At 35.0% G+C, this 11,746-nt stretch overlaps 2 protein-coding genes across 2 annotated transcripts; one reads left to right on the plus strand and one right to left on the minus strand.

Moving 5' to 3' along the window:
- The first annotated feature begins 568 nt into the window (after positions 1-568).
- Positions 569-2,693, plus strand: LOC102605238 (F-box protein At1g47056-like). Its single transcript, XM_006339790.2, has one exon. It carries the CDS (start codon positions 775-777, stop codon positions 2,425-2,427), a length of 1,653 nt encoding a protein of 550 aa, XP_006339852.1. The 5' UTR covers positions 569-774; the 3' UTR covers positions 2,428-2,693.
- Positions 2,694-5,258: 2,565 nt separating this feature from the next.
- On the minus strand, positions 5,259-10,775 carry LOC102605570 (phosphatidylinositol 3,4,5-trisphosphate 3-phosphatase TPTE2-like). The gene is made up of 13 exons (XM_006339791.2): positions 10,487-10,775; positions 9,232-9,658; positions 8,653-8,754; positions 8,513-8,569; positions 7,886-7,951; positions 7,566-7,742; positions 7,381-7,467; positions 7,231-7,295; positions 7,082-7,158; positions 6,725-6,771; positions 6,454-6,584; positions 6,098-6,167; positions 5,259-5,944 (listed from the first exon to the last, which is right to left on the minus strand). The coding sequence occupies exons 2-13, from the start codon at positions 9,655-9,657 to the stop codon at positions 5,441-5,443; spliced, it is 1,809 nt and encodes a 602-aa protein (XP_006339853.1). The 5' UTR covers position 9,658; positions 10,487-10,775; the 3' UTR covers positions 5,259-5,440.
- Positions 10,776-11,746: the final 971 nt, after the last annotated feature.

Below are 11,746 nucleotides of genomic sequence, written 5' to 3' on the forward strand. Positions count from 1 at the left end.
AGTTTGTTATAATTACCACTCGCGACTAACATTATATATTAATTATGTGGGCTGACTTCGAGTTTGTATAATTAGCCACGTTAGTATATGTATAATTCGCCAGAATATACAAATACATATGTATAATATACAATTATCTAACCGATATACATATACAATTCACCTCTCTCCCAATCTCTGCCCTATATTAATTATGTGGGCTGACTTCGAGTTTGTATAATTAGCCACGTTAGTATATGTATAATTCGCCAGAATATACAAATACATATGTATAATATACAATTATCTGACCGATATACATATACAATTCACCTTTCTCCCACTCTTTTCCCTCTCTCTCACCTCTCTCCTCTCTCCCAGTCTCCCTCGCCTCTCTCCTTCATATAACATGTAGTTACGAATTGTAATTATCAAACTATAATTGTGGAGAGTAATTAGACTATTTTTAAATGGCCATATGTGAAAAATTCTCAAAAAGAAAACCATCACAATTAAAAGTGAACGGGTAGTAGTAGAGAAGGCCATGGCCAAGGCCATTTTGGTCCATATAGTTGCTTCTTCCAACTCAAATATTCCAATATTAGTCGGCCATGGACGATATTGACGAGGACGCGCACATTTCCTCTTCTTCCTTCCTTTGATATTCCACCTTTTAACCGGTCAAATCTCTAACTCTCCTCCTTCTCTTAATAAATTCTTCTCATTTTTCTCTTCTTTCCATAATCTCCATTTTTTCCCATTTCCAACTCTAGATCTCTATAACCCTAAAACAAAATGGGCCAATATTCATCCACCCACTGCGGCGGTGGGCCAAAACATCGCCACCGCAGCCTTCATCCTACCTCACTGCCCAATCACCACCGTTCTGCGTCCGACCATTCCCAGTCCGATTTCTTCTCCCTTATGAATTCAGATGAAGATGAGTCACCGATTCCGTTTGTTTTCGGGAACCGAGATTATACGGATGATCTTCCTGATGAATGTTTGGCTTTGATTTTCCAGTGTTTGAGTTCAGGTGACCGGAAAAAGTGTTCCCTTGTCTCCCGGAGATGGCTTTTGGTGGAGGGTCAAAGCCATCACCGTCTTGCCCTCAACGCGAAAGTTGAGATTCTTCCGCATGTTCCCACCATCTTCACTCGTTTCGATTCTGTTACGAAACTTGCTCTCCGATGTGACCGGAAATCGGTAAGTATAAATGATGAAGCTTTGACCCTTATCTCCCTTCGTTGTTCTAAACTTATTCGCCTAAAGCTTCGCGGTTGCCGTGATGTTACCGAAGTGGGTATGTCTGCTTTTGCTCGGAATTGTAAGAGTTTGAAGAAATTCTCTTGTGGGTCTTGCATGTTTGGAGCCAAAGGTATGAATGCTTTGCTTGATAACTGTTCTTCCCTTGAAGAATTATCTGTGAAACGTCTTCGGGGTATCAATGATGGGTTTGCAGCTGACCCAATTGGGCCAGGAGCTGCTGCTTCATCGCTTAAATCTATATGTTTGAAAGAGTTATATAATGGACAATGTTTTGCACCTTTGATTACTGGGTCTAAGAATTTAAAGACTTTGAAGTTGTTGAGGTGTTTAGGTGATTGGGATAGGCTTTTTGAGACAATTGGAAGTAGGGAAAATCATGTTTCTGAGATTCATTTGGAGAGGCTTCAAGTTGGTGATACTGGACTTACAGCAATATCTAATTGTCCAAAGTTGGAGATTCTGCATTTGGTGAAGACACCAGAATGCACTGATGCTGGAGTTGTAGCAGTGGCTAGTAAGTGCAAGTTATTGAGGAAGCTTCACATTGATGGATGGAGGACAAATAGGATAGGGGATGAGGGTTTAGTAGCAATTGCTGAGAATAGCTCAAATCTCAAAGAATTGGTGCTTATCGGTCTGAATCCTACGTCGACTAGTCTATTGGCAATAGCTTCTAATTGTAAAAAGTTAGAAAGATTGGCTCTTTGTGGTAGTGACACTATTGGAGATCCTGAAGTATCTTGTATTGCCACAAAATGTATGGCCTTGAAGAAGCTGTGTATCAAGGGATGTGAAGTAACGGATCAAGGGATTGAATCTTTCGCTTGGGGTTGCCCTAATTTGGTGAAAATCAAGGTGAAGAAGTGCAAGCATGTGACGGGTGATGTTGCAGATAGGTTACGAGCTAGGAGGCAATCGCTAGCAGTGAATCTTGATGGTGGGGAAATTGATATTGAACCTGTGGATAGTAGTGCAAGTGATGGTGGAGCAATAGAAGAAGCAGCAGAGTTTCAACATACTGCAGCTACACTGCCCATAATTGGTGCTAGTGATATTCCATCGACGAGCAATGTAGGACGATCATCAGCATCGAAGCCATGGTTTGGGATTTTCGGAGGAAGGGGCCTCGTTGCTTGCACTCTCCGTAGGTGGTCAAATGGTAATGGTGAGAGCTTATGAATATTATGAAGACTAATGTTAAAATTGAGAAAACATACTGTTAAATTTGTTTAGCTGTACTTGGTCCGCTTTCAACTTTTCTCATTCATCTTTTTTAGTTTTGAATTTGTGGTCTTGAATACATTGTGCAGATATACATCTCACTTCCCAATTTTGATGAGCTTTTGTTAGATTTTTGTCTGTACAAGATTTGTTATAGCAATAACCTTGTTCATGTTGGTTCTTGGATGATAAAAGTGTATCTTGCAAAGCAAATTCTCCCTCAACATGCATGCATACTTGTCTACTATTCTAAAAATACTTGTCAAACTTTATTTGTTCGGCTCAGAAAACCTAGAAATAATTTACCATTTTGTGTTTTTTTTATCTGTGCTTATAAATACTATACATTTTTGCATGTTTGAATGACTTATATAATTAATAGAGGTGATATAGTAGCATCACTTTCATTTATTACTCCCTCCGTTTCAATTTGTTTGATCTATTTTGACTTGCATAGAGTTTAAGCAAATAAAAATAGGTCAAACAAATTGAAATGGAAGAAGTAATAAATAAAATGATAATTTTATTATGTTCACCCCTATTAAGTATAAGTCATCAAAACATTGGCAAATGAATAGTACTAAGTAATAGCTATGGTAAAATAAACTCAAAATAGTAAATTATTTCTTGATTTCCTTTTCTAAACTAGACAAATAAAGTTCGACAACTATTTTTAATATACTAGACAAGTGATGATAGACGGAGCAGTATGCATGGATATATTCTTTAATCTTGTGGTCTTAAACATATCACGTGAAATTTTGTATGAAATAAGATTGTAGAAAAAATCAGAATATAAATGAATGTTATATGTGCCATCAGATGATGTCGGAGAGTGCTAGGAATCTATTTTTGCACTGTAAAGTAGAAGTTGGCATATGAAGTATGTTCTTATCAGTCTTTGGAATTGTCAAGGTCATGCCAAATACCATTAAAGAAGCCTATGAGAGCTGGTGTTTGTGGAGAGTTTGGAAACCCATCAAAAAGGTGTATGGTGTCTGTTGCTATCTTTTGGTTCATTTGGAATGAAAGGAATCGTAGATGTTTTGATGAGATTTCAATTCCTAACAACATTCTTAAATCCAACTCCTTAGTCTTTTTATATAGCTTGTTCAGCCAGGCCCCTGTAATCACTGTTGATCTTTTTTTGGAGGACTATGTCTGTTTTTTAGTTATTTAGTAAATTCTTGTACAGGAGCAAAACCCCATCTTTTGCTGTAATTTTTTGCATTGCATCTTCTTGATACCTTCTAATGAATTATCCTTGCATCATAAAAAAAAACATGTCACGTGAAATTTTAAATTAAAGAGTTGTTAAGAAAGGAAATAATCATTTTGTAAAAATGAATTAAAAAGGAAAGTAGGTTAAACAAATTGTATATTTTTAAAGAGGTATGTCAAGTTAAACATGAATAATGTAAAGATGGACGAAGCGAGTAACTTATTGCTGGTCTTGGTATAAAATTAAGTGCCAAATGTACTAAGCACGTAGTTTAGTAGTTATTGAAATAGATTGAGAATCTTGAGTGTTCAATCAATAAAGTGGATTGAGAATCATAAGCTTAGTGATCAGTGAAGTGAATTGAGTATCATAAGTCGGTGAAAATTTGATAAAGATATGGCTTCATTGGAGGTTTGAGGATAAAGATTTATGAGGTACGTCAGTAGAATTGTCCAATTATGAACTCTGACTCTCTAAGGATGTGTTGGTTAACTATATTTATGCCATCTTTCCCCATTCGGTGTTTGATGATGTTTATCATCTTGTACACGGAAGAAACGTGTCCAACTTTTTTAACCAACTTTGTTTTTCTTAGTTCTTTGCATGTTGGCTTTGTTGATGATTTATAATAGGTTAAATAAATTAAAATGAGTAAAGTAATTGATCTGTTCATATTTAACACCAATAAAAAGTAGGTTCATAAATTATCAGGGTGAAAACGCAAATTAAAAGTCAAAATAAGCTTAGATTTACATAAAATAAAAACTCGTGAAAATATGAATTAATATCCATGTATGATTCATACGGTTAATTCTGTGTTAATTTCACATTCTAACTAGGAGATTAGGAATCTGGGAAGGGTTCAAATTTCAAATTAGGTTTAATTATTTGTCTAAGTTTTGATTTTAAAAAATTAAGTAATGCAAAGGCTGTTTTTCAACAGAAGGATAAGTAGTCAAAAGTAGTTTAAACAATCTGCAAACTGAAGATATTTAATTACTACAAAGATAAATTAGCAAATTTAAGTGTGTTGACTGCCAACAAACATTCTGTCATTTATGGGATTGACTGAGTTATTAAATGGATAATCAACTTTGAATCATTAGCTCGATAAAGAAAGAGTCTAAATAATGCGTCAGTATTGTCGACCTCTTTTTCTTTATGGCTCTCTTGTCTCTATATTTAACAGTGTTTAAGGAAACTTCTAATATTGTACCATTAGTCCAAAGAGAAACTTCCTTGTTTTTGAATATAAGTGCAAATAGAAACTTCCTTTGTTTTTTTGAATATAAGTGCAAATAGAAACTTCCTTGTAATTAATTTGAACCTTTTAACTTATTTGCAACTTCTCGTAGTATTAGCATATTCACATAGTCTTTGATTTATGTTATCTGATATCATCTGTGGTTTACAGCATTGCTTTGCTATTAGTTGTCATGCTTTTCTTTTTATTAGTAATATTTTGATTTGCTTGAGCCGAGGGTCAGAGAGAAGTTCTGCATTTCAAAGTTCCAGAATCAGCAATAGACAAATTAAACATTTTAAGAACTTGAAGTCATACAAGATGTTTGATTAGTTCAGAATTTTGTGTATTCATAAGATGGCCCCTGATGATTATTCTGAACATCTTAAAACAATATAAGATAGTTTCAAGGTAAAGAAAACCTCAAGAATTCTCCAACTCGTACAAAATAACTACTACTACTATTCTTATGAGAAAAAAAACAAAGATCAAATACAAATTATGGCTTATTCACTTTCATAATCTTCATCATCTCCAAAACTAAACACAGATGCATCTGCTGCAATGGCTTTAATATCACTTGAACCGAGATTGGGAATAGCAGCTCTCTCAACTGTTACACTCTTGTTCTCGTTTGCACCATTTTTAGTATCACTGTTTCTAAGAGAAAGTTGTTCGGTGTTATGAGTTAGATTGGCAATCTGCTCCTTTTGGGAGCCAGAATCAACACCTGCAGCAGCAGTTTGTGAAGCTCTTGTCTGACTTCTTGTACTCGAAGGTGTACCGTCCTCCCCTTCACTATCTGAAAACACATCATCACCACGATTTTGGCCCCTGGACACCTTGTTCTTGTTCAAATTAGCTTTGGTTCCTTCACTCGATGAAGAAATGTTTACTTGTCTCAGGTCCTTTCCTTTGGAAGCACCATCAGTCTTGGACTTTACTGGAACACTTCCATCATAATCCACCATCACAATCTCAACTTTGAATCCTGGAGATGGTAGTTTCCTCTGAAATAGATTGTGAAAGAAGAGACATTCATTTAGAAACTAGCTGAAATTAAAATGCTATTTCCATGGGAACAAATAATAGATATTCAGAAAGGATAAAGCCAAAACCCTTAATAATAACAAAGTATTACAAATGAGAAGCATATCAATTACCTTGTCAAAGCCATCCAATTCTGAGACATCTAAAATCAGTCTGTTTTCCATCATTGACGTGTTCAACCAGCTGTAATGGAAAAAGAGATGAAATTCTTATGTGCCCAAAAAACTATTCAGCTAACATTTTCTCATGCGGTCCTCTTCTCACAAGGAGTTGCTATGGGTAGCGCTAGAACAGAATGCTTCATTATTGATTAGTCTGAGAAGTTTCTCAATCCCCACCCCCACCCCTCCCAACCTCCTCTTATTTTATTTTGTACGTCTCCCTACTTTTAAATTACGATAAAAATAGATCATTCAATGGCATGTACACATATATGAAATACTGAAAAGAACAAGGATCAATTGCAAACCAATAGAAATCTCCTTGGTGATCATGAAAATAGATCTTGAAGTCGCCTGCCAACTCAGTTAGACCAGGTTCACCTGGTAGAGCAAAAACCATAATTCCTTTTCTTTGTGTTCGTATCCAAAAATCTTCTGGCTGCAATAACAATGGTACAACAATTAAATATGATATATCACGAAGGGAAAAAACTTTGAAACTAAATATGGCTTTTAAAACAAATGTAAGCACAGGAAACAATTAAGCAAGCTCGATACAAAGAGACTGAACTAATTTACCATAAGGTCCTTAGTCTTTGGATGCTTTTTTGTTGAGAATAGGATGCCTGCAGAAAGTACAACGTAAATATTGTGCTGGATTGAGTTATCTTTGCAAACTGACGGAATAAAATGCATCCTACTTAGTAGAGGCATCACTAAAAATATTCAAATGAGTGCACATTTTCTCCGGTACGGGCTCGTGTGAGATATCAAATTACACTGTTCTATAACTATGTGATAACTAGTTTTATCATATCTGTGTCCCAGGAATATTACCTAGTGTTGCGTAAGAAAAGATATGTCTAATCAATCCATTATCTATAATAGGATAATAGATGGATATTATTTTACCAATATTGTGTGCACAAAACCTACCACTGTGGCTAGATATAGTAATTGAAGGCCTTATCCAGGATGAACACTTGTGGAATCGAAATCCTCTCAGCATGCACCTGCAACATGAACTACTTAATTACCTCTTGAAGATCAGATCAAGAATTAATTATAGCAAACAAGAAATGTACCTACGTCCTGGCGGAGCTTCACCACCAAATTGAGTCAAGATGCGCTCGAAATATTTTACATACCTCTAGGAAAAGCAGAAAAGTCATTAGCTAGATCAAATGAAATAAATCACTGTATAGCAATATGTTTCATTGGAGGTGTTGACTAACAATCTGACTTGGAAGAATAAGAGCCTTCCCATCTATGCATCTTTTTTGGTTATAATAGTTGATGCATTCCTCAGCTGTTGGGAAAAACTGAATAGCAAAAAAGGGTAAAACAAAAAGTGTGAATGAGAGAAACTAGGCAAAAGTTTCAGACCACAAGCTAGTAATTTCCATGAAATAGGTCTCACCTTCAAGAACAAAAGGAGGCTACAAATCATAAGTCCTGTCCTCGCCATTCCAGCTTTACAGTGTACAACTACCACATTTAGAATGTCCTCCTTCAACCATGAATATGCACTTAGGCAGAACAGTTTAATAAGATGAATTGGCGGGCAATTGTGGTCATCAAATGGGAAAGATGCAACCTGTTCATATTCAACAAAAATCATTTAATTGAAGATGTAAGAATACCACAATTTCTTTGATTATAGCAAACACGTATCTAGTTATCCACCAAACCTCAAAATTCGACGGAATCAAAATAAAATTTACAGGAAGAAATTTTCACCTTTCCTCCAAATAATGATGCATCATACAATCTCTCTGAACAAAGATTGTAAACTTTGTATTTTCCCTGCATTCCAAGAGATAAGGAGTTGCAGTAAGAGATAAATCAATGAAAACAATACAATTGAATCAGAAACCCCCCCTTCCCTGGGCCCCCCCATGTCTTGCTTAAACCTATAGGATGAATAAAAGAGAATTTCTCTTTCCATCTCACACTTTCCTCTAAATAAAGAATACCTACATATTACTTTTCAGCCACAAGAGAAAACATAGAGCTGTTTTAGTCTTTGGGACACATTGATAGCAACACTCAAATGCCACTACAGTTCTCTTATTAGAAAGCTTCCTTTATATACTACTATACAAAAAGTAAATACAACTTAAGAATGCAAAATTCTGAATCTTAACATCCCTCAAAAATTACCAGAAATTGTTCTAACAGAAGTTGATAACTAAAGATACAAAAAAATATCATGATGAGAAGCCATTTTTACAGCAACATTGGAACATTCACTACCCTGAAAAACTATAGCTATGGTATTTCAAGAAGCACTATTCTTGTAAAAAGTATAAGATGCACTTCAATAGAGTTACTAGGGACAAAATGAGATTGAGTTTACAGAAGTACCTGATGATGAGTCTCGAAAAATTTGATCACTTCCTCCATGTGATTCCGATAGAATCCCTGTATCATCCATCTAATATGTTAGAGATGCAGGTCTGGAATAAGTGGAAAATATCCAAAAAGTAAATATGGGGGATCTTTACCTCCACGTATCCAAAGAAACCAGAGCTCATGTCGCCTGCAGGGAAACCCATAGCTATGATGTTCTCGGTTATGTAAGTCATATCCAAATCAAATCCACCCTCCTGTTTTATTTAACCAGTTTACAACAATAATCAGCTAACATTGAAAAGTATTAAATTCAAAAGACACCTGCTCCAAACAAAAGAAGATGAGAGGGCATCTCTCTGGATATATATGTTACTAATTAAGATTCTGCAGCATTAGGAAACATTGCACTGCACACAAGAAGCAAGAACAAATTGTTTCCACACAGCTTGTTTGCTACTTTTGGTGGGTAAAAATAATTTAAACGTCACTCTAAAGTTTCAAGGAATGAACAAAGAAAAAGGATTTCTTGGGCTTTTATCAATATGATCATGGAGAGATTTGGAGTGATGTCTAGAGTTGCTAACTAAATGCTACTGAGTTCGTATCTTATACGAGTAAGTAAAAATCTCAAGGATAATGTATAGAGTTGCAAACTAAATGGTATTGACTTCATATCTCATATGAATAAGAAAAACTTAAGACATAAGCAAAGGAGTGACATTCTCATCTACCTGGTATCTTCGCTTGTTTTGAGATACGGCATGTCGTGCCTTAACTTGCACAGCCTTCACAGCATTCAAAGATGTGTCAATTAGCCCTTTAGTGATTGATTCAAATACACCTGATTGTGTGGTTGGTGAGTTGCCTCCAGCGCAGTCATTTGCCGCAGAAGCTTTTGAAGTGAATGACAAACCAAGTCCACTTGCAAAACGTGAGAAGGAAGATGTCCCAGCATCTCCAACTGTTGACCCCTGCTGCCCAGGTGCTACAGGCTGCGGAAAGTTTAAGGTTTTTGCCCAAGATGATATGGTTGATGCAGGTGTCTTAGATGTGTTCTGAGCAGAATTATTATTCTGGGAAGCAATTGGCTTGGGAGCTTCAGCATCAGAAGGTTTAGCGGAGAGTTGTGGAGATGAACTAGTGGATTCAGATTCCATTCTGGAACCAAACAGAAAAAAAGAAAAGATAATTAGCCTTGAGAAGAACATCAACAAAGAATCAAATGGGTAAATAGGTGTCATCATATGGCACAGATGAAATGGAACAATGATCTCTAGTCATCAATCAATGCTAAGCTTAACCTAAAAAGTCTATTCATGCCGAGGTAAATAACAAACTGTAAACATATAACAGCAGGCTAAGTTTTAAAATTCAATATCAAATATTTGTTCCTCTCATTATTTGGATGTACATATTAATTTAAGCAAATTCAGAACAAAGAATCATTAGTCAACTTCTTTTCATCCAATAACTTTAGTTGTCCATTCACTCTGTTCAATGATACCAAAACCTGTTCGAGGCTAATTTTTACACTAACGAGTCCATCAGAAGTCGAGATCAGGAAAACCAAAAGCACTTAAGAAGCAGAAAACATTGCAATATCTTAGCCTCCACTGCATTGCTTTCAAAAAAACTAAAATGCAATGCTAACCATGATTCCTTTACACATACATGAGCTAAAAAGGTTAATAACAGTGACTATAATAATAATAATGCCTCAATCCTGCAATTGCGACAGCCCTATAAGCAAAATAAAAAGGCCTAAAAGGTCAATATGGAGATTGGAGGCTAACAGTTGAACTCCCAGTGAATTACGATTGGCACCTCGCTAGTGAAAAATAAACATGGATCCGAGCTTTACGAAATGAAAATGAAATCCAGTGCAAGGTGAGAATTGTGCAGTGTGAATTCAGAAGAATCACGATGTGTATTGTCAAGTATAAATATAAGGAAATATAATTGAACCGGAAAATTCGGATCACTCACGGTCGGTCAATGTGACTGGAAATTGAACAGAAGTTGGTGCAAGCTCTAATTCCGTTTTCGAATTTCAAATGAATGCCAGAACTCAGCCAACGGTTTCTACATTCAAGGCGGTGCAACGGTGGTGACTGGTGGCTTCCGGCGACTTGTGCTGTTAGTTTGGACAAATTTATCCAGATCGCGATCGTAGCTGTAGTCGAAGCTCAATTAAAATACTAGTATATATTTTTTATAAAGGAGTTTCAGAGTTTCTTTTTTGTTAGATCTTCTTCTGGTTAATAAATGACTTATCCTCCAATTTCCTCATCCTTTTACTTTTTGCCTTCAAATTATATCTGATTTTTTTTTTATACATTCAATTTTCATTATAAATTTATCACGAATGACATTAATCTACGTGCAATTAAAATTATAACTTCTCTATTTTTCTTTTATTAAAAAATTATGTTAGTACAAAATAAAACATTTCTCGTGTGAGTGAAAAACACTTATATAACATATTGAAAGAAAAAACATCATTCAAGACTTCAAGTAAAAATGCCTATATCATATACTTTCAAAGAAAAAGAAATTGCAAGTGTATACTAAAGTAACAAACTGTATTGATGTGTCATTTATATAGTTTATCATTTTAATGAAAAATATATATTGTTGTATACTTTTAAAACTTAATTTATTACTAGCGCAGTTCACTTTTACTTGTCGCTTATTATTAAAATGAAGTAAAATTTTATTTTTACTTGTCATTTTTGACATATCAAGAAACGACAATAAATTTTTTTATGTTCTATCCTCAGCATTAAATACTTATTTTCAAGACATTATTTAACAGAAAATAATTTGGTAAAATATCTATATTATCAATTATTTTCTTAATGAGTGTATCAAATCAAATTGTGACAAGTAAGTGAATGAAGTGCTACTAATCACATTTAATTGGTATGGCTTGATCCAGGGGGCTCAATCCTAAAGCAACTAAAACATGGTTTCAGGCCTCAAAATTATTCATTATATTACTATATATAATAAGTGGAAATATCTACTACTTAGCACATGACAAGTGTTGGATGATATGTGCTTAGATAGTGTTGTACATTCTTCTTTTATAGTTGTACCTTTAAAATTTATATTATTGGACAATTTAACACCATTAATTACCTACTACTTTATTAGCCGAAAAGTTTGACCTCATTTGGCCTTGGGCCCATTTATTATTTATATGTTTTCAATTTTCAATATATGTTGTCTATCTAATTCTTTTTT

This window comes from Solanum tuberosum, unplaced genomic scaffold (assembly GCF_000226075.1).
Source record: "Solanum tuberosum cultivar DM 1-3 516 R44 unplaced genomic scaffold, SolTub_3.0 scf00012, whole genome shotgun sequence".
Taxonomy (NCBI): domain Eukaryota; kingdom Viridiplantae; phylum Streptophyta; class Magnoliopsida; order Solanales; family Solanaceae; genus Solanum; species Solanum tuberosum.